The sequence below is a fragment of the Macrobrachium nipponense genome, chromosome 24 (genome assembly GCF_015104395.2).
Source record: "Macrobrachium nipponense isolate FS-2020 chromosome 24, ASM1510439v2, whole genome shotgun sequence".
Taxonomy (NCBI): Eukaryota; Metazoa; Arthropoda; class Malacostraca; order Decapoda; family Palaemonidae; genus Macrobrachium; species Macrobrachium nipponense.
Genome location: NC_061091.1, coordinates 54,011,748 through 54,033,165, shown reverse-complemented (window position 1 = coordinate 54,033,165; position 21,418 = coordinate 54,011,748). Strand labels below are relative to the sequence as shown.

Sequence of the window (21,418 nt, the reverse complement as noted above, 5' to 3'; positions counted from 1 at the left end):
CTTCTTCTCAGGAAGAACTGAAGCGGACGAAGATGTACTCTTCCTAGGAGAAAGAACTGTTCGAGCGAGGAAAGGGTCCCCAGAAGGCTCAGCCATTCCCTCGCTGAAGTGCGCTCTTTCCCTAAGAAGTTCGATACTGTGGCACAGCCTTTCTTTATTCTCTCTTGAGAGGGAAAAACTCGAAAACCCCGAGAATCCATCTGAATCCCCAGATAAACCACGTTCTGGCTGGGGATCATCTGAGACTTCTCGAGGTTCACGATCAATCCCAATGATTTTGTCAATTCCAGTGTTGTTGACAGGTCCTCCAAACACTGCTTTTGAGACCTGGCTCTGATGAGCCAGTCGTCCAGGTACAGGGAGACGTTTATCCCTTTCAAATGTAAATGTCTTGATACATTTTTCATCACGTCCGTGAAGACTTGAGGAGCCGTGGAAAGGCCGAAACACAGGGCCCTGAACTGATAGATTCTTCCCTCGAACATAAATCGAAGGTACTTCCTCGACGAATGGTGGATCGGGATGTGGAAATATGCGTCCTGAAGGTCTAGGGACGCCATCCAATCTCCTTGCCGCAGTGCTGCAAGGACTGAAGCAGACGTTTCCATGCTGAACTTCTGTTGTTTTACGAATTTGTTCAGCGCACTTACATCCAGTACCGGTCTCCATCCCCCCGAGGCTTTTGCTACAAGAAACAAGCGATTGTAAAACCCCGGGGAGCTGCAATCCAGCACGAGCTCTATTGCTCTTTTGTCCCACATCTGTTCCACCATCTGACGAAGAGTATCCATCAGAACAGGGTCCCTGTATCTGGCGGACAATTCCCTCGGTGATGTTGTCAAGGGAGGAATGTCCTTTAATGGGATGAGATAACCCTTCTTGATGATTGACATCGTCCAAGGATTCGATCCTATGTCTTCCCAGGCTTTCGCAAAGAAATGTCACCTGGCTCCTACAGGTGTCTGGAGGACAGAATTCTCACTTTCCCTTCTTAAAGGGACGGAAGGAAGACCTGCCCCTTTTCTCGGTTGACTTCCTTCTGGCGATAGATCTAGCTGGAAGGCCTCCTCGAAAGGGCTGCTGCTGAGCTGGACGAGCCACTTTCTTTTCCTCACTGGCCATAGGCCTATTTTCCTTGAGGATTGTCTAAGGAGATCCTGGGTGGCCTTTTCAGTCAGCGAATGAGCAATATCCTTCACCAACTGCGAGGGAAAAAGATGTTCTGAGAGAGGCGCAAACAATAAGGCGGATCTTTGCGAAGGAGATACGGCCTTCGTGAGGAAAGCACTGTGAACCGCCCTCTTCTTTAAAACTCCTGCACCAAAGAGGGAGCATACTTCAGCCGATCCATCCTGAACAGCCTTATCAATGCATGTGAGGATGCTATTTAGGGTTTCTGGGTCCAGTTGTTCCTTTTCATGAGACTTCTTGGCAAGAACCCCAAGGGACCAATCTAAGAAGTTAAAAACTTTTAAAGTGTGAAAAAGCCCTTTGAGGAGGTGGTCCGTTTCCGAAAGCCCCCATGTTACTTTTGCTGCATTCAAGGCGTGTCTTCTCGATGAGTCTACTAAACTCGAGAAGTCTGACTCAGCTGAAACGGACAGAGACAATCCCATATTTTCTCCCGTTTCGTACCAAATGCCTCTCCTCCCTGTAAGTTTAGCGGGAGGCATACAAAAGACCGTCCTTCCTAACTCCTTCTTCTTCTTGAACCAGGAGTCAAGAGATTGAAGCGCCCTCCTCATAGATATAGCAGGCTTCATTTTTAGGAAAGAGGAAGACTTGTGTGTTTTCGTGCTCGAGAACAGAGAGCGTGGAGAAGGAGGAGCGGCTGGCGTTAAAGAGTCTCCATATTCTTCCAAGAGAAGGGACGAAAGAACTTTGTAATTAGAAAATCCTTCCTTCATTTCATCCTCCGAGGCATCTTCTGGGTTCATAGGCTCGGAAGGAGAAGGCTCCCTTCTTTCTTCTGTTTCTTCCCTTACTCTCTTCCTTTCTGAAGAAGCACTCCTAATTGAAGAGGGGCTAAGAGTTACTCTCTCTTTGCTAAAAGATTGACGCTTGGATGACTCCTGTCGGATGTCAGGCTCTTCATGCAGGGAATGCGCCTGGTGTACAGCAGGAGTATCTCGCCTGGAAGGAGTAACGTGTTTGGAATACTCCTGGCGCTTGGCAGGCGCAGCGCGCCTCGAATACTCCTGGCTTCTGGTAGGCGCATCTTGTTCCGAATACTCCTGGCGCCTGGGAGGAGTATTAAGTTCAGAATACTCCTGGCGCCTGGGAGGAGTATAAGGTTCGGAATACTCCTGGCGCCTGGGAGGAGTATTAAGTTCAGAATACTCCTGGCGCCTGGGAGGAGTATCGAGGTCCGAAGACTCCTGGCGCCTGGCAGGAGTACGTCGCTCCAAATACTCCTGATCCTTGGAATGCGTATGGTGTTTAGTAGGAGTATTGATCAAGGTAGGCGCTTTCCGTTTAACAAGCGCTCTACTCCTAACAGGATCTTCTTCTTCAGTTAACTCTTGGCGCTTTGTTGAAGATCTTGAACGTTGTACTGCATACTCTGGCTCTTTGCGCCTACTCGGAGCCTGGCTCCTGGCTGGAGCCGCACTCTTGACAGGAGTAACTTCCTTTCTTACTTCTCTCCTGTCTAACGCATCGCTCCCCCCAGAGATGGCCGCTTGTGCGACAACTCCCCTGTAGGGTTCGTCGCGCCCGACAGGAGATCGGTATTTAGATCTTTTAATAGGAAGCCTATCATCCTTCTTACGAGTAGGCTCCTTATATAGAGCTCCTACCAACGAGGCTAATTGTTCTTGCATATTCATTAAAATTTTCCTGGTTGAGGAATCTTTCGAATCAGGAGAGGGAGATCTGGAAGGCGCTCTAGGATCTCCTCCAGACCCAGAGTCTGAATGTTTTCTAGCCTTCTTTATTACCGAAGGCGCTCCTTCTTCAGAGAAGCGCTCGGGACTAGAATTGAGTTCATGTTCTTTCATACTCCTCTTCAGCGGACGGGAAAGTTTCGACTCCTTCCATCCTCTTCTCGGAGAGGGCGAACTAGAAGACGAAAAGCACTCTCGAAGGACGCTTTTCCTATAGCGGTCCTTGGCAGTTTGTGATATGATAGATTCTGCCGAAGGGACGCCTGATCGTTGGGGATTCTCCACAACCCCCGTACGGCTTTCGACTTTCCTTCTCCTCCGGGCCAGGGAGCTTGGAAGAGGTCTAGGCCTGGGAGCGTCGCAGAGACGACCAGACGCCCCCTCCACTACACTGGGGACACTAATATCACTAGCGAAACCACATTCACTTTCCTTACCTTCCAATGCTGCCATTTTTCCTGCATTTTCTGAAGGGAAGCTCTGAGTTCCGCTATTTCCGAAGCAGAACTAGAGGGATTAGCAATTTGTGAACGGGCTGAAACAGAATGGGCATGATTATCAGAGGAAGAAGCTACAGAACTAGACAGTAAATCATGAGATGTAGACATTCTGCGGGTTTTGTAAGCCGCCTTCCTCTCTCTATCTTTCTCTAACTTCTTCAAGTAAGAAGTTAGATTCTTCCACCCTTGTGCACTCAATTTCTCACACTCGTTACACGTATTCTCAATCGAGCATTCAACCATTCTACAACCACTACAAGTAGTATGAGGATCTACCGAAGCTTTCGGAATCCTCACCTTACAGCCCTCATTCACACACACTCTGAAACTAACACTAGAGTCAGACATATTCACGAATTCCAAAAACCAAGTCCAAAACACAGTCCACGATAGCGAATGCCAAACAACGATCCAAGTACGTCACCAAATATCAGCGAGAGATGATCAAAAGCGTTGCGAAAAAAGAATTCTAGTCAGGAGGAAGTAACAACAATGTTGATACCACCGGCGACAGAGAGAATCTGATTAGAAAACGGGAATAGTTCCTAGTCCTGCCACCCAGAGCAGGGCGGTAGATCACCTGACCTACCTGTAGCGAGTGCCGCGAAATTTGAATTTCTGTCGGGGACGACGGAGTCGATAGCTATGTATATATCTGACGGGTAAGTTGAATGTATGAAATTTGAAATTCAGGGTAGCGATTCTGTTGTTTTGGTCATAGGTAACTAGTCCTGTCCACTTCAGGGAAGAAGAGGAACAACTGAGCCAGGTATTTCAATTTGTTTATGACCTAAAATCCCTAGCTGATTCCACATTGACAGGAGGTGAGATACATGGACTATTCTACCCCAAATCATTATGAAAAAGTGAATTTGTGAATAGAAAAACAGGCTTGCATTGTAACAATGCTTGTTGCTTTTTTACCTTGTAAGAGAACTGCTGCAGGAAGCTACTGCCTCTGGTTGGTGCTCATCTTACGTGGTAGAGGTGAGGCAGTTTGGCCCTAGGTCACCTGCTACCTTAGTGGGAGCTTTGAAGCTAAGATTAGGCTAAAAAATAATGCCCCTGCCCAGGGTGCACTACCAACAAGAAAACCAGAACAACATCATTACCTACACCATAAAAACCATAATTCCAACCCTCAACCTAAAATAAAACTGGTGGGTATCCTAGTACCAAGTACCTCCAGACTCCCAGTAACTCAAAACCTTGATTCAAGGTAAAAAAAAGATGGAGGGGATGCTTCTTAAGTTACCTTCCCCAACACCATGCCAACCACTGATAAGGGGCCTAAAGTAACACTATCTCTACTTCCTTTAAATATTATAATGCAAACACTGACTGACTTGCATCTCCAAAATGTTGCTTGAAGAATATCTCCCAGGGAGAGGTTCTTCTTGAATGCTAAGGATGTGGAAATCGCTCTTATTTCATGTGCCTTTATTTTGAGGATAGGGAGACACTCCTCTCCTGCCTGAGAATGTGATTCTCTAACTACCTCCCTGAAAAAGAATGAAACAACATTCTTCGTAAGAGGATGAGAGGAGTCTTTTACAGACGCCCCTAAGTTAACAGAAGATCCTCTAGTCTTTTCTGTCCTTTTAAGATAGAATATATGAGCTCTATCTGGGCAGAGGACTCTTTCCTCTTCTTCGGGCCATAATAATTCTGACAAACTTTTAATCACATGAGATGGAGGCCATGGTCTATTGGGATTCTCGTTTTTGATGATAAAATTAAGAGGAAGTGAACAAATCGCATCTCCCCCAGAGAACTTGATTCTTTTATCCATAGCTTGTAGCTCACTCACTCTTTTGGCTGCAACTATTGCTACCAGAAAAAGGGTCTTCTTTGTCACATTTCTGAAGGAGGCCTCCTCGATCCGTTCAAAGGGAGGACCTGATATGCATTTTAATACAACATCCAGGTTCCAGGCCACTGGTTCTGTCCTTTGTTTACTAGTGTAAAAAGATTTAACTAAATCTGAAATGTCCTGACTTGTAGACAAATCTATTCCTCTGTGCCTGAAAACAATAGCTGTCTACTGTCAAAGCAGCAACGGTGTTGGGTCAAGAACCTGGGAGCTGGGACAAGGATTAGGTGGAATAGTCAAAGGACTGGGAATGGGCAAAATAGCAGGAAAAGAAATAATCAGAACTTCAATGGATGACGTATCTGATTCCTGACTAGCAGTCATTCTGTCTTGTTTAATACTAGCCTTCCTCTGTCTATCCCTTGCTAACTTAGATAGATGAGAAGTTAAAGTTTTCCCCTGCTTGCTATCCCAGCCCTTACATTCAATACAAGACTTTTTTTTTAATGAGCAATTTTGCCACCTACAATTAATAAAAATTGTGTAAGGTAAGAGTTGTATTTTGCAGATGTTAACCTTGTCGTGCAGCCTTTGCTGCAATAAAGAGTCCTACAAGAACTAGTGTCAGACATTGTCGGTTAAATGCAAAGTCAAAATTAGTAAAGTCAATTCAGTCTGAATGTTTCTAAGGATTATCACAATTCCTGACTAAATAAATGCTAAATGGCTACCAAAAAGAGCACTTCATCAATTTCTTCAAAACCAGCCAAGAATTCAAATTTCGAATCAGCTGCTGACTCACAACCTCGTCGTACACCGGTAGAAACAAATTGAAATACCTGGCTCAGTTGTTCCTCTTCTTCCCAAAAGTGGGCGGGACTAGTTACCTACAACCAAAACAAAAGAATCGCTACCGCGAATTTCAAATTTTAGCTGCCAATACTAGATACGGTTAGCTAAGTAATTACTTGGTAAGTTACTTAAGTAAAAGTCAGTATTGAAGGGTACTGGTAATATTGAATGTTCCCACAAGAGAGAGAAAGTTTGCCTCTAAAATTAATGAAATTAAAAGATAAAGGCAATTTTTTATTACTCCCCATGTTTCACAATTTGTTATTCTAATTCACAACAAATTAAACATATCTTAATTCTCACACCTCCAACTGTTTCCTAAATCCACTGATATTATTGCATGTAGGTACTACAAAGTTGCACATGATTCCCTAACACCCAAAGAGCTTTGATTGTAGCACTTTAACCATACTGTACTGTATCAAACAAAGCATTTTATAATCATAAAAGATACTATTAGGCAAAACTTACCTTCAAAACTGCAGGATTTTTTTCAGAGTTTTCTTTAGCAGCTAGTCCAAGTTTCACGAACAGCTCCAGTAATCTCATAAGTAGCTTGTCCATTTCTGCTTCTCCCTGAATATTGGCTGCAATGTTTGCTAATGCATTGTGAACAGCTGTTGCTACATGCCTATTATAAAATGAAGACACAATGTTTACTCAGAATTATGTAACAAAAATACCATATAATTTAAAATTAATTTGTATTTTTCCATGGCATACAGACAAGAGCCTATTACATAGGAGTATCCTCTGAATGAGATGGAGTAGTCATTGAAATTGGTAACAACGTCACTGAAGAGGTTTCACTTAAGTGAGGTAAACATCAGAAACAAATGAGGAATTCTAGATGGTAGGTGGCTACTCTAGCTAATAACAGTAGTAATGGGTTCAGAATAAACTTTCTTGCCACACCCCATTGTTAAAAGGGAGGGCAAAGTAAAATGCATTTAGTTACCGCTATCTGGTCCAACACAGCAGATTCTTCGGTTTAGTAACCATAGCCATAAAAGGGAATGGAGTAACTCCACAGCATGCTGTGAATCCAGCCACTCTGCATTCACTCCTTACACTTACAAAAAGCTGAAGTACTCAGGTGAGATACTTTTCTGTCCAATTGGAACCAAGTGTCCACGTGTCCTGCTGAGCAGCCACCACATAAGCTCATTTGATCTCCTCAGAAAGCCAGAAAGAAAGGGTGTTCCTGGACACCTTGAGCTTGCCTGTACTAACAAAAGGTAGAAACATTCCAGTCTAAAGGAGTGTATCCTTTTAAAATAATATATAATGGCTCACCAACTGAACTGGCTAACCTATGGAGGACAAGAGATGCATCCAGCTCTGGATGATGCAGCTATCAAGGTTGGCAAGAGTGCTCAAAACTCATTAGCAAGGATACCTCCCTTGAGTCTGAAGACCTGGGACAAGGCTGAGTGATATCCTTTCACTGTGAGATTGAGAGGAGCCTAGCTTGATGAAGGTGTATGAGAAAGTCAGTGATTCACTATATAAGATGCTTCAAACAGAATGACACTCAGTGGCGGAACTACTCGGCGTGCAGGAGGTGCAATGCACCAGGGCCCATTGTAATTGGGGGCCCATCTGGCCCCATCATAATGTCTTAGATTGATTTGGTAATATATTTTTAAATATGTTTAACAATAATGATAACAATACTAATAATAGTTGTAATGAAAATTTAATAATTAAATATATAATATATAATATATCATGATTATTATATAATAAATTATTATATATTAATAATATAAAATATATATATATAATATATTATATGATATATATATATATATATATATGACAAGCAGTCCCGCAGTTACGATGGTGTCGGCTTACGACGTTCCGAGGTTACGATGCTTGTCAATAGACGTTATTTCCAGGGTTATGATGCCTACAACGCTCATCTGGGAGATGAAATATGACACCAAAAATGTTATTGTTATAATACAATTAAGTTTGTTCATACTTACCTGGCAGATATATATACGTATAGCTGTATTTTCTGAAGTCCGACAGAATTTCAAAACTCGCGGCACACGCAGTGGGCGGCCAGGTGGTAGTACCCATTCCCGCCGCTGGGAGGCGGATATCAGGAACCATTCCCATTTTCTATTCATATTTTCTCAGTGCCACTGTCTCCTGAGGGGAGGTGGGTGGGCACTTAATTATATATATCTGCCAGGTAAGTATGAACAAACTTAATTGTATTATAACAATAACATTTTGTTCATGAAACTTACCTGACAGACATATATATATAGCTGAATCCCACCTTCGGATGGTGGGAAGAGACAGAATAGGATTTCAGGAAACTAAATTAAGTAGATGATATACATCTTGGTTCCTCACCTGTTAGCATAGCTGACTTCGTGATTACTGTCACCTAAGCCTGCTTCTGCTTAATCAGAGTTGCCAGCGAGGTAGAGACCTGTAGTGCCGGTGCGCTCTGGATGCTCTGTCAATGGGGTGTGCCCACAACATGACTAGACCATCGAACCATACATATGAGGGCTATGAAGCAACTGACCACCACCTGACGAACTAGACAAAACCCCCTGAAAACTAACCTAATGAATGGAAGATCTTCACAAAAGATCTCACCAACAACCAAAAACACAAAACATTTTAAAAACTAACCTAACTCTTAACTAAGGGATAGGGAAAAAGAAGTACTCCAGCCCCAAAAATGTGTCTGCAGAAACATATGGTCCAAGAGAACAACAGTCCTCGTATATCGTTCTCACATCTCTTAAATAGTGTGAGGCGAATACAGAATTGCTCCTCCAAAAGGTGGCATCAAGGATGTCCTTGATTGACATGTTCTTTTGGAAGGCAAGCGAGGTTGCGACAGCTCGGACCTCGTGAGCTTTCACTCGCAAGAGGCTCAAATCAGTCTTCTGGCAAGATGAATGAGCCTCTTTTATAATGTCTCTCAGAAAGAAAGCCAAAGCATTCTTGGATAATGGTAAATCGGGTCTCTTCACAGAGCACCACAGATTATCTGAGGGACCTCGTACTTCCTTCGTCTTGTGAACGTAAAACTTGAGAGCCCTGACAGGGCACAGGACTCTCTCAGGTTCTTGGCCCACAAGGTTCGTCATACCCTTTATCTCGAAGCTCTTGGGCCAAGGGTTAGACGGGTTCTCGTTTTTCGCCAAGAACGTGGGACTCAAAGAGCAGACAGCGTTGTCACCTTTGAAGCCCACCTGTTTACTAATGGCTTGAATTTCGCTAACTCTCTTCGCCGTCGCCAGAGCAGTTAGGAAAAGAGCCTTCGTTGTCAAGTTCCGAAGAGACGCTGCATGGAGAGGCTCGAAAGGACTCGACATCAAAAGTCTTAGAACCAAATCTAAGTTCCAGGAAGGAGGCCTCGCCTGAGGTATCTTAGTCGTTTCGAACGATCTCAAGAGATTGTGAAGATCTCTGTTGTTAGTAAGGTCTAGGCCTCTGTGCCAAAAGACTGCTGACAGCATACTTTTATATCCCTTGATGGTAGGGACTGCCAACTTCAGCACATTCCTTAAGAATAGCAGGAAATCGGCTATTTGGCTCACAGAGGTAGTGGAAGAGGAAATTCCCTCCTTTCTGCACCATGCCCTGAAGGAAGCCCACTTCGACTGGTAAACAGCTCTCGATGAAGCCCTCCTTGCGTTGGCGATCGCTTTTGCAGCTGTTTTAGAAAAACCTCTCGCTCTGGCCAACTTTTCGATAGTCTGAACGCAGTCAGACCCAGAGCGGAGAGGTTTTGGTGATATCTTTCGAAGTGGGGCTGTTTGAGTAGATCTCTCCACCAGGGCAACGTCCTTGGGAAGTATACAAGGAAGGACATTACCTCCGTGAACCATTCTCTTGCGTGCCACATCGGGGCGATCAGGGTCAACCTTGTCCCCTCTGACGCCGCGAACTTCCTCATGACTTCCCCCATGATCTTGAACGGCGGGAAGGCATACAGGTCTAAGTTCGTCCAATTCCAGAGCAGTGCATCTATAGCGATCGCTCCTGGATCCAACACAGGGGAGCAATAAAGAGCAACCTCTTTGTTCTCGACGTCGCAAATAGGTCGACCAGAGGACGTCCCCACAATTTCCATAGCTCCCGACAAACGTCTTGATGCAGAGTCCATTCTGTCGGCAGGAGTTGGTCCTGTCAACTGAGAAGGTCCGCTCTGATGTTCTGGACTCCTGCGATGAATCTCGTCAGGATTTTCACTCGCCTTGCACCTGCTCACAGCAGAATCTCCTTCGCCAGGTAAAACAGAGGTCGGGAGTGTGTTCCTCCCTGATTCTTTAGGTATGCAAGGGCTGTGGTGTTGTCCGAGTTGACTTGGACAACTTTGTCTGCAACCTTTTCTTCGAAGAACTGTAGCGCCAGGAAAACCGCTGCAAGTTCTTTCACATTGATGTGCCAGGACACCTGTTCCCCCCTCCAGGAGCCTGACACTTCTTCCCCTCCTAGTGTTGCTCCCCAACCCGAAATGGACGCGTCGGAAAACAACACTAGGTCGGGGCTCAGAAGCTTTAGAGATAAACCCTCTCGAAACTTTCAAGGATCGAGCCACCATCTTAGATGGCTTTTCACCGATTCGGTGATCTTTAAGGTCGCATCCAGATCCTCTTTGACTCTCCATTCCTCTGCAAGGAAAAACTGGAGAGGCCTGAGGTGTAGTCTCCCCAGGGAAACAAACTTTTCCAGCGAGGAAATGGTCCCCAGCAGAGTCATCCATTCCCTCGCCGAGCAAGTTTCTTTCCCCAGGAAGGCTGAAACTTTCTCTAAGCCTTGCAGCTGTCGTTCCTGGGACGGAAACACCCGAAAAGCCACTGAATCCATTTGAATCCCCAGATACACGATGGACTGTGTCGGGGTCAGATGCGACTTTTCGAGGTTGACCAGAAGTCCCAGGGACTTCGCCAAGGCTAACGTGAACTGAAGGTCCTTCAGACACCTCTCCTCTGACGACGCTCTGACGAGCCAATCGTCGAGATAGAGAGATACTCTTATCCCTGAAGAATGCAATCATCTCGCTACATTCTTCATGATCATGGTAAATACCATCAGAGCCGTGCTTAAGCCAAAACAAAGGGCTCTGAATTGCCAGACTTTGTCTTTCAAAACGAACCTCAGATACTTTCTTGAAAGAGGGTGGATTGGAATGTGAAAGTATGCATCCTGCAGGTCTAAGGAAACCATCCAGTCGCCCGGTCTCAAGGCTCCTAGAACAGACTGAGGCGTCTCCATTTTGAACTTTATCTTTTCTATGAAAAGATTCAGCCTGCTTACGTCTAGGACTGGACGCCAACCCGACAACTGCTTTGGTACCAGGAAAAGTCTGTTGTAAAATCCTGGTGACCCCAGGTCTACGACCTGCTCCACCGTCTTTTCTCGATCATTTGATCTAAAAGATCGAAAAGAATTTGCCGTTTCTCCCCTTGATATGAAGGAGAAAGATTTCTGGGAGTTGTGGATAGAGGAGGAGGATCCAAAAAGGGGATCTTGTACCCCTGTTCCACGATCTTGAGGGACCAAGGGTCCGTATCTCTCTCTCTCCATGCTCCCGCAAAAAACTTCAGTCTGGCTCCGACTGGTGTCTGAAGGACATGACATTCACTTGCTTGCTTTCGGCTTGAAAGAAGCTCTTCCTCTTGCAAGCCCTCTCCCTCGAGGAGCTGCTCTCAAGGGAGGAGCCCCACGAAAGGGTTTAATCTTCTTTGGAGCTCGCCCAAAAGAAGACGTAGCAGGAACTGCGGGACGTCCCAAGGACTGGGCTAAGAGGTCCTGAGTAGCCTTCTCCTGTAAGCTACCTGCCAGGTCCTTCACCATAGTCTGGGGGAAGAGATGGTTCGAAAGAGGCGCAAAGAGAAGCTCCGCTTTCTGAGCCGTCGTAACTGATCTCGCAGCAAAGTTGCAGAACAGCGCTCTCTTTTTAAGAAAAGCCGTACCAAAGTGAGACACTAACTCTTCCGAACCATCCCTGACGGCCTTGTCCATGCAGGTTAACACACTGGACAGCTCCCCCAGACTTAGCGAGTCCGGACTCCTAGATTGAATATCTAGGACTCCCAAGCACCAGTCCAAAAAGTTGAAGACTTCGAGAGTCCTTAACAGTCCTTTCATGTGATGGTCGATCTCTGTAGGCGTCCAAGAAATCTTTGCTGTCGACAAAAGGGACCTCCTCTGGGCGTCGACCAGACTAGCAAAATCCCCTTGGGATGACAAAGGGATTCTCACACCTACTTCTCCTTTGGTCTCGTACCAAATGCCCCCTTTTCCACTGAGTCTTGAGGAGGAAGGGCGCAAAGTCGACTTGACCTGATCCTTCCTTCGTTCCATCCAGTCTTGTAATTTCTTAAAAGCCCTCTTGGTGGACAGAGAAGTCTTCATTTCCACGAACTCCGGGGTCTTACAAGACTTCGATGAAGAAAACTGAGAGGGTGGAGATCTGGGAGCTGCAGGCTGAAACTTGTCTCCAAAAGACGAGCGTAACAGCCTCACTAACACTTTATAATCCGAAACGGACGAAACAGACGGCTGCTCTCCTCAACCGAGAACACCGGACTGCTTAACTCTCCTTCCTCCCTAAGAGGAATCGGAGACTGCCCCTCCGGAGAGGGCGTGCGCCCAACGGGTCTGACCTTCAACAGAGATCTCCGAGGCTTGGATGCAGAAGCTTCTTCAATGCGACCGACCTTCTGTCGATCCTTAGTGCATGAAGGAAGAAGAGCGTCTTTACAGCGCTGGGCATCTTGAGAGGCGACTTGGGTTGCTTTAACTCGCTCTAAAGAAGCGTCCTTACGCTTCCCGCTAGAGCGTCCAGTCTTAGCTTTCAAAGCGTCCTTCTGAGCGCTCTCGAAAGCTTCCTCGTTAGGAAAAGCGTCCCTCCGAGCGTCCACAAAAGCGTCCTGACGAGCGTCCTCCAAGGCGTCCTGAAAAGCGTCCTCAAAAGCGTCCCGATGAGCGCCCTCCCAAGCGTCCTGACGAGCGGCCTGCTCAGGACGTCGAGAGGGAAAGGGCGTCCTGTCCACGTGTCTTCCTACTAGAGGAACGAGATCGGAGGAGCACCGAAGGAGACGCAGGAGGAGAAAGAGACGAACGAGGAGAAAGAGAAGGGGACTGCTTCGTCCTCTTGACAGGCAGCCTGACGTCCTTCCTACGTTTAGGCTCGACTCCTGCTGGGCGTGTCTTCTGAGCCATCAAAGCCGACAACTGGTCCTGAAGGGACATAAGAATGTTCTTCGTGGGTGAAGAAACTAAAGCAGGCGAATGGCTGAACCTGCGAGAAGACGAGGGGCGAGGGGACGCCTCCTTCCTTCTCACAGGTACAGCTACCTGCCTCTCCGAAGAGCGAAAGTATCGCTTCTCAGCGTTATCCTCTGATGACGTCCTTCCTCTCTTCTGCGGCGGAAAAGCGTCATACGACCCAGGTGAAGACCCCAACGACAATGGAGAGAGAGGACGTGAAGCGTCCTCACTCGGAAAGGTCCTTTTCAATGGACGTGAGTCTCTCCGAGCGCTCCACCCCTTGCGCTGGGAGGGCGCCTCGGAGGACGAAAAACAGTCCTTAAGGATGCGAGCCTGAGCACGCTCCTTGGCAGCCTCGGAACTTGCAACAGGTCCTGCCGAAGGGACGCCAGATCGGTGGGGAGCCCCCGTAACCCTCTTGTGGCTTTCGACATGTCCACTCCCTGATTCCTGGGAGTCTGACAGCGGTCTAGGCCTAGAGGCATTATGGGGCTGATCTGACGCCCCCTCCACAACACTAGGGGCACGATCACTCACTTTCACAGAGCCGGTTTCTAAGGCTAACACTTTAGATTCTAAAATAAGAGAAAGGGCATTACCTTCTCCAGACACAGAATCAGGGCCCGAAGGCAACATCACAGGGTTAGGTGAAACAAACTCTACTGGTGTTAATGCAGGTGGAATATTACTTCCCTTACCTTTAGTGGAACCGCTCCTGGAGGAAGACCTCCTGATCCTATCGCGTTCCAATTTATGCCGATAAGAATCATACACCTTCCATCCATCATCGGTCAAACCTTCACATTCGTTGCACCGATCGTCCAATAAACATACATGCCCCCTACACCCCATACATACTGTGTGGGGATCTACCGATGATTTCGGTAGCCTCACCTTACAATCACTCTTCACACACACTCTGAAACTCACTGAACTTGATCCAGACATCACGTTTAAAGAAAAGCCAATCCAAAATAAAAAAACAGTCCACTATTGCGCGTGCCAAGCCACCAATCCAGAATCAAAACCAAAAGACAATCCAGATACTTAAGTGACGAAACTATATCAAAATCCTAGGCGGAGGTACTGCAAACAGTTGTTTACAGCACCGGCGACAGAAAAAATATGAATAGAAAATGGGAATGGTTCCTGATATCCGCCTCCCAGGGGCGGGAATGGGTACTACCACCTGGCCGCCCACTGCGTGTGCCGCGAGTTTTGAAATTCTGTCAGACTTCAGAAAATACAGCTATATATATATTTGTCAGGTAAGTTTCATGAACAAAATGCAAAATAATCAATATTTGAAGGTTTTTTGATGAAAAATGCCATAAGAATGCAGTTTACATAGTTTTCAATGCACCCAAAGCATTAAAAGTAAGGTTTTCTTAGGATTTTTGACGATGTTCCGGCTTACGACAATTTTCGGCTTATGACGCGTTCAAGAACGGAACCCCGGTCATAAACCGAAGACCGCCTGTATAATATATATTGATATATATCTTATGTATTTAATATATATGTATATAATATCTATTATATATTATATTATATTATATTGTATATATTTATATATTTATATTATATATATATATATAATATAATGTATATATTATAATATATAGTATATATATATATATATATTCTATATTCTTATTATATATCTAATAGCTATTCTAATATATATATATATATATAATATTAATATATATATATATCTATATATATATATATATATATATATATATATATATATATATATATATACTATATATCTATTATATATATTTTTTTATAGATATATATATATATATATATATTATATATATATATATATATATATATATATTATATATATTATATATATATATATATAACGGAACCCCCGTCGTAACCCAGAGACCACCTGTATACATATATATATATATATATATATATATATATATATATATATATATATATATATATATATATATATATATATATATATATATATATATATATATAAACAAAAAAGTTATACATTACAGTATCCAATAATATTGTATTTATTCTCATATTATTGTATCATAAAATACTAATAAAGCAGTCAGTGTTTTGTTTGGAAATCAGCTGATGGCGAATACGAGTTTATTTCTCTGTATTTAACTCATTTTGGAGCGAATTGCCTTTCTTTTAGTTAAAGTAAAATATCTAGATACTCTACTTATATGAGAGAAAGTAATTTGTCATTATACAACATGTTTTTAAGTCGAAATATGAATTTAATACGTCTCGTGAACTAAAGTATATTTTTCGTTAACGGATTACGTTGTGGGTATGTTTACTGTGTAAAAATATTACGTGATTCCATTCGCTATTTTCACTTTGTTTCATCGTAGTACGAACTTTACCGTTACGTTACTTATCTTTTATCGCCGTGAAAACAACAGTAAAATGTATTCTTTCAAGACCTGAAAGTTTTGATTAAAATAATTTTCTCTCAATTTTATATACAGTTGTGTTTGATGGCAAAAGTTTACTGGAGTTATATCCTTGTTGCCGATAGTATTATAGCCTTACTTGCTATGGATAAAAGATCGGCAAGGCCATATCCTCCTAAACTTAATCTGTAAGTTTTAGCTGAAATTTAGGAAAGAATGTTGATACGCTAACGACTAATATCGTGTATCGGCAACGTGCATCGGCAACATGCATCGGCAACATGCATGAAACTTTCGCAAATTTTAACACATTTTACTGTTTTCACTTCAATAAAATATTAATACGTAAAGCTCTAGGTATTCTGATGAGATAAAGTGAACATATGGAATGGAATGTTTAATTTTTTTATGCAATAAACATGCCCTCAGCGCCATCTACTAACAAAAAAAATTAACTAAATTTCGTTCACAATGATACGTTTTCAAGAGATATTTCCATTTGAAAACACTTTGTATAACATAAAATAACCTTGTCTCATATAAATAGAGAATCTTGAGATTCATTTGCGCTAACTAGAGGCATGAAAGTCGCTCTGATTTGAGTTCAACATGGCAAAACAAACTTGCTTCACAATCGCCCTCAGCCGATTTCCAAAACAAAACATTGATTGCTATGTTTGTATGTTATTATACAAACAAATAGTAATATGCAAATACATATATTATTGGATGCAGTGAAGTAAAACAAAACTTTTTAAAATATCCATGGAAAAGATGCACATCTATTATGTTTATATTTTATCATATGATACTAAAATATGATTATTACATACTCGAATTTTGTATCGCATGTAAGATGCGGCCCCCTTAAAATTAGCTCCAAAATTAGGGCTTCAAAAGTCGCATGATATGTGATTATATACGGTATATATATATATATATATATATATATATATATATATATATATATATATATATATATATATATATATATATATATATATAAGTCTATCACATTACCGTGATTCATATACATATATCGAACTACAAATGTCCTTTAATATCTAATTCACTCTATCTCGGAATTAATATATTTTCATATATGTTTAACCAAGGGGGAATTTATTAAGCAATAATAGAATTGGCAATCGACAGGCGTGAACCATCGACCTCTCAACTCCAGGACTCGCAGTGAAGCCCCAGACCACCGCGCCACCGGTGGCGGGGTGGTCTGGGGCTTCACTGCCAGTCCTGGAATTGAGAAGTTGATGGTTCACACCTGTCGATCGCCAATTCTATTATCGCTTAATAAATTCCCCCTCGGTTAAACATATATGAAAATATATTAAGTTCCGAGGTAGAGAAATTAGATATTAAAGGACATTTGTAGTTATATATATATATATATATATATATATATATATATATATATATATATATATGATATATATATATATATGATATATACATATCTTACTGTTTATACAATATAGATGCATATATACAGGTATATATACACACACCCATAAATCATATAAATATATGTGTGTTTTGATTTATTCATGAGCATTAGTTACAGGTAAATCAAGTAATAGCAATTAATTTTGCTTCTCATGATAGAGGCCCACTCAAATAATTTGCACCAAGGCCCATAATGACCACTGGATAAGCTCATGTATGAAGCTAAATGGAGTGTACTGCCTGTTAATACCTGTGGGTAACACAGATGAGTGAGCCAAGGGGGAATTTCTCTTGATGCCTCAACCAGGACAATCAGCAGATCTGAGTACCATTTGGCTTGACACCATTGTCTCTCTGAGAACAGAACTGATGAACGGTGCTGATCACCCTGCAAATCGAGCTGAAAGACAAGAAGGTGTAGACATCTAGACTGTCCCAGAGGTGTTGGAAACTTTTTGTCCAGCCTGGTTACAAACAAGCTAAGAATCAGAGAACTTCAGAGCTCAAACAGCCATTCTGCTATGTAAGGATAAAGAGACTACTCCACCTCTGAAACATGACCCAGATGCCTGCGCTGATCTATCAAGATTTTCCTCCTGCCACGAATGTAACTGGCTAACAACTTTATGGCATGACAAACCACATTGATCTGCAATGCCAACTAACACAGGACAAGATACACCATCCCTCCCTGTTTGCTGACATATGTCACAAAGGTCATATTTTTGTTGATGAGCACCACCAAGGGATCTACCAACTGCTCTTGAAATCCTTGCAATGCTAATCATGCTGCTTGCATCTCCAGTGTGTCGATACGCAGATGAGTTATAGCAGCTGACCACACTCCCGAAAAGCCTTTCATGTGTCCCTTTGATTCATCTGAACACAGAAGCATTTCTGAAGGAGTGGAGTTCAATGGAGCACCTCCTATTCAGAGGCTTGATGACCATGTGCCTTTCACTAAGAGTTCCTATTCTCATCAAAGAAGGGAGAGTGCTCACGCAAAGCCTGACAGGACTTCTTGAGATGGCATTAGACTTCCCCTTCTTCTCCCATCTATGTACGGGGAAACAAAAGTTGAGGACAAGGAAAAAAAGGAAAATGGAAGAGTTTAACAACAAGAAGGAATTCCACAACTATGGAGAGCACTGAAAACTTAAGAACAGTTCTTCCCTGTCTTCTCCAGAGTTTTGCTGGTTTTCAGCACCAAAGGCTTGGCTGAAGCAAGAACTGAAAATGGTGATGTGGAGGCAGCAACCCATGGATCTGCTACTGAAGCCCTATCACGAAAGGAGGGCCACTCTCATTCACATTAACTACAGAAACAGTTGCAAGAGGAGCAGACAAAAGAAAGAGCTGCTTCTCCTCAGCTAAACTGTCCAAAAATCCTGCAAAAACTGAGCTACCAAGAATGTTTAATGCAGGCCAAATCTTGCACAGGTACTCCAAGGAAGACTTCTTCATACCTAGAACATTAGACTCGGATAAGCAAGACAGCAAGGCATGAGACATGAGTAGGAGGGGCCACCAACTCCAAAGCAGTGACAGCCTCTGAAAAGAATAGGTGACAGGACTTCTTCACTACTTAAATAATGTGCATCCTTGTGGGTGGGAAGTATTACCAGTACACAGCAGAAAAAGAATGTGGAAGGGAAAGAGGAAAGACTTAGAGGGCTTTGGTGGTGCCAGAAAGGGGTTCTCCTTCATGATGAGGGTGGCAAGCACTTCTAGTACTTCCTCCTCCTTCTACCAAACTTTTGAAGCCCGGCCAACACACTCCAAGCAGGGGGAAGCACAGGTGCATGCCTTACCCTTACAAACTGAACAGAGCCTGTTGGGCCAACTGTCATGCATGTAAGACATGAAAGGTCCTACAAAGATGCCGCAACCCTCAAAATGACATTTTCATGTTTTTCTCCATTGCAAAGTGAAAAAATGTTGGGCAAGGCAACAAAATCACAAATGTTTAATCAATTTGTATTTTTCCTAACATACTAACCTGAGGCCTTTACATTGGGAAATTCTAATTTTCAGCTGGACACCGGTTAAGAAAAAATTTGATAACATATGATTTAAGATATGGGGGAGGAATACGTGGTGTCACCGAAAGTGGGGCACAGAGTGGGAGGAACCTCCACACTCTTGCCCCATAGCATCCCGTGATGTCCCAGTGATCTTGCAGCCCAGGAAAACTGAAAGAGGGGTGGCTGAAGTGGGCCATTAATGTGAAGGCCTCAAGTGTTTACGTTGGGAAAAATGATATTGTTATGTTACAATAAAGTTTCATACATACTTACCTGGCAGATATATACAATTAAAGGCCCACCCAGCCTCCCCGCAGGAGACAGGTGGAAGAGAGAAAATATGATAGAAAACGGGGATGGTTCCTAGTCCTGCCGCCCAGGGCAGGCCGGTAGATCACCTGACCTACCTGTAGCGAGTGGCGCGAAATTTGAATTTCTGTCGGGGACGACGGAGTCTTAGCTATGTATATATCTGCCAGGTAAGTATGTATGAAACTTTATTGTAACATAACAATATCATTTTCATACAATCAACTTACCTGTCAGATATATACATAGCTGATTGGCACCCTTCGGTGGAGGGTAAGAGACAGCTACTATATGGAATAGACAGGTAAACAACATATGTTGTAGGTATAAATAAAACCTTGGTTCCTACCTGATAGGTGGTAGACTTCGTGGGTGTTTGCCCAGTAGTCTGCATCACCTCAAGAAACTTTAGCGAGATATATGATCTATGGCCAAGAGTTCTTGTGGGTCTGCCGATGGGGTCTTATCCGCTTACTCGGCAGAGCCTAAAAGGACTTTGTCAATGGGTGCTGATCCACTTATATGACAATACACCTTATGAAGGAGCACACAACCAATCCCGACCACCTGATCCTAACCATATGTTAGAACTAAGGATTGTTACGAGTTATCCCCGAACTCGTCACAACAACCGTAACTCAAAACCACTACGCACACATACATAATTTTCCAAAAAAAAAATTATACTCAACTAATTGGATATGACAAGAATTCTCTTACTGAACAACATAGACGGCCGCCCGTGCGAGCCAAATCCTCCATTGTTCGAAGAGACTCTCGACCATATCCAAAAAGAAGAACAGTATATACATTTAAGGATTGGTGTCGGCTCCCGTACCCAGAATCGTATCTGCCGATACGATAGGACCTAGAGAAAAACACTTCTCATACGTCACACGTACGTCTTTCAAGTAATGAGATGCAAATACTGAGTTGCATCTCCAGTATGTCGTATCAATGATGTTTTTAAGCGACATATTCTTATAAAACGAGAGAGACGTCGCAACCGCTCTTACTTCATGAGCTTTTACTCTCAGTAGTTGTAATTGTTCGTCAGGACAGACCTTATGAGCGTCCGTAATGACGTTTCTTACAAAGAACGCCAGAGCATTCTTGGACATCAGTCTTGTGGGTCTTTTACCGCGCACCAAAGACCTTGTCTAGAGCCTCCCAACTGACGCTTTCTCTGAAGGTAGAACTTCAGAGCTCTAACAGGGCATAGAGACCTCTCTGCTTCTCTGCCTACGAGACTCGACATTCCTTTGACTTCGAATGACTTAGGCCAGGGATTCGTGGGATTCTCGTTTTTCGCTAAAAACAGGGTCTTAAACGAGCAAATAGCCGAGTCTCCCTTGAATCCTACTTTATCCTGCAGAGCTTGTAATTCACTAATTCTTTTTGCCGTAGCTAAAGATAAAAGGAATAGGCATTTTCTAGTTATGTCTCTAAACGATGCCAGATGAGGAGGTTCGAATCTATCCGAAGACAGATATTTGAGGACTACGTCCAGGTTCCAGTTCGGAGGTATTGGTTCCTTAGACTTTGAAGTCTCAAAAGATCTTATGAGATCGTGGAGATCTTTGTTATTTGCCAGATCTAATCCTCTGTTCCTGATACAGCCGAGAGCATACTTCTGTATCCCTTTATTGTGGATACGGCTAGATGAGATTTTACTCTCAGGAATAGCAAGAAATCAGCAATTTCCGCTATAGAGGTAGAGGAGGAGGACAACTTCTTGGTTCTACACCACCTTCTAAATACCTCCCACTTCGACTGGTATACTTTCGTAGTGGAGGTTCTGCGTGCTCTCGCGATCGCACTTGCCACTTCGCGAGAAAAGCCTCTCGCTCTGACAAGTCTTTCGATAGTCGAAAGGCAGTCAGAGCGAGAGCGG

The 21,418-nt window shown here is 43.3% G+C and overlaps 1 protein-coding gene across 5 annotated transcripts in view; it reads right to left on the bottom strand.

The window, feature by feature from the left end:
• LOC135205641 (phosphatidylinositol 4-kinase alpha-like) overlaps positions 1 to 21,418 on the bottom strand; it is a 259,138-nt gene that overhangs the window by 145,407 nt on the left and 92,313 nt on the right. For all 5 annotated transcript variants that reach the window (XM_064236454.1, XM_064236453.1, XM_064236456.1 and 2 more), the window contains one exon: positions 6,522 to 6,681. In XM_064236454.1, coding sequence (XP_064092524.1) covers positions 6,522 to 6,681 — 160 coding nt within the window. The remainder of the gene's footprint in view (positions 1 to 6,521; positions 6,682 to 21,418) is intronic.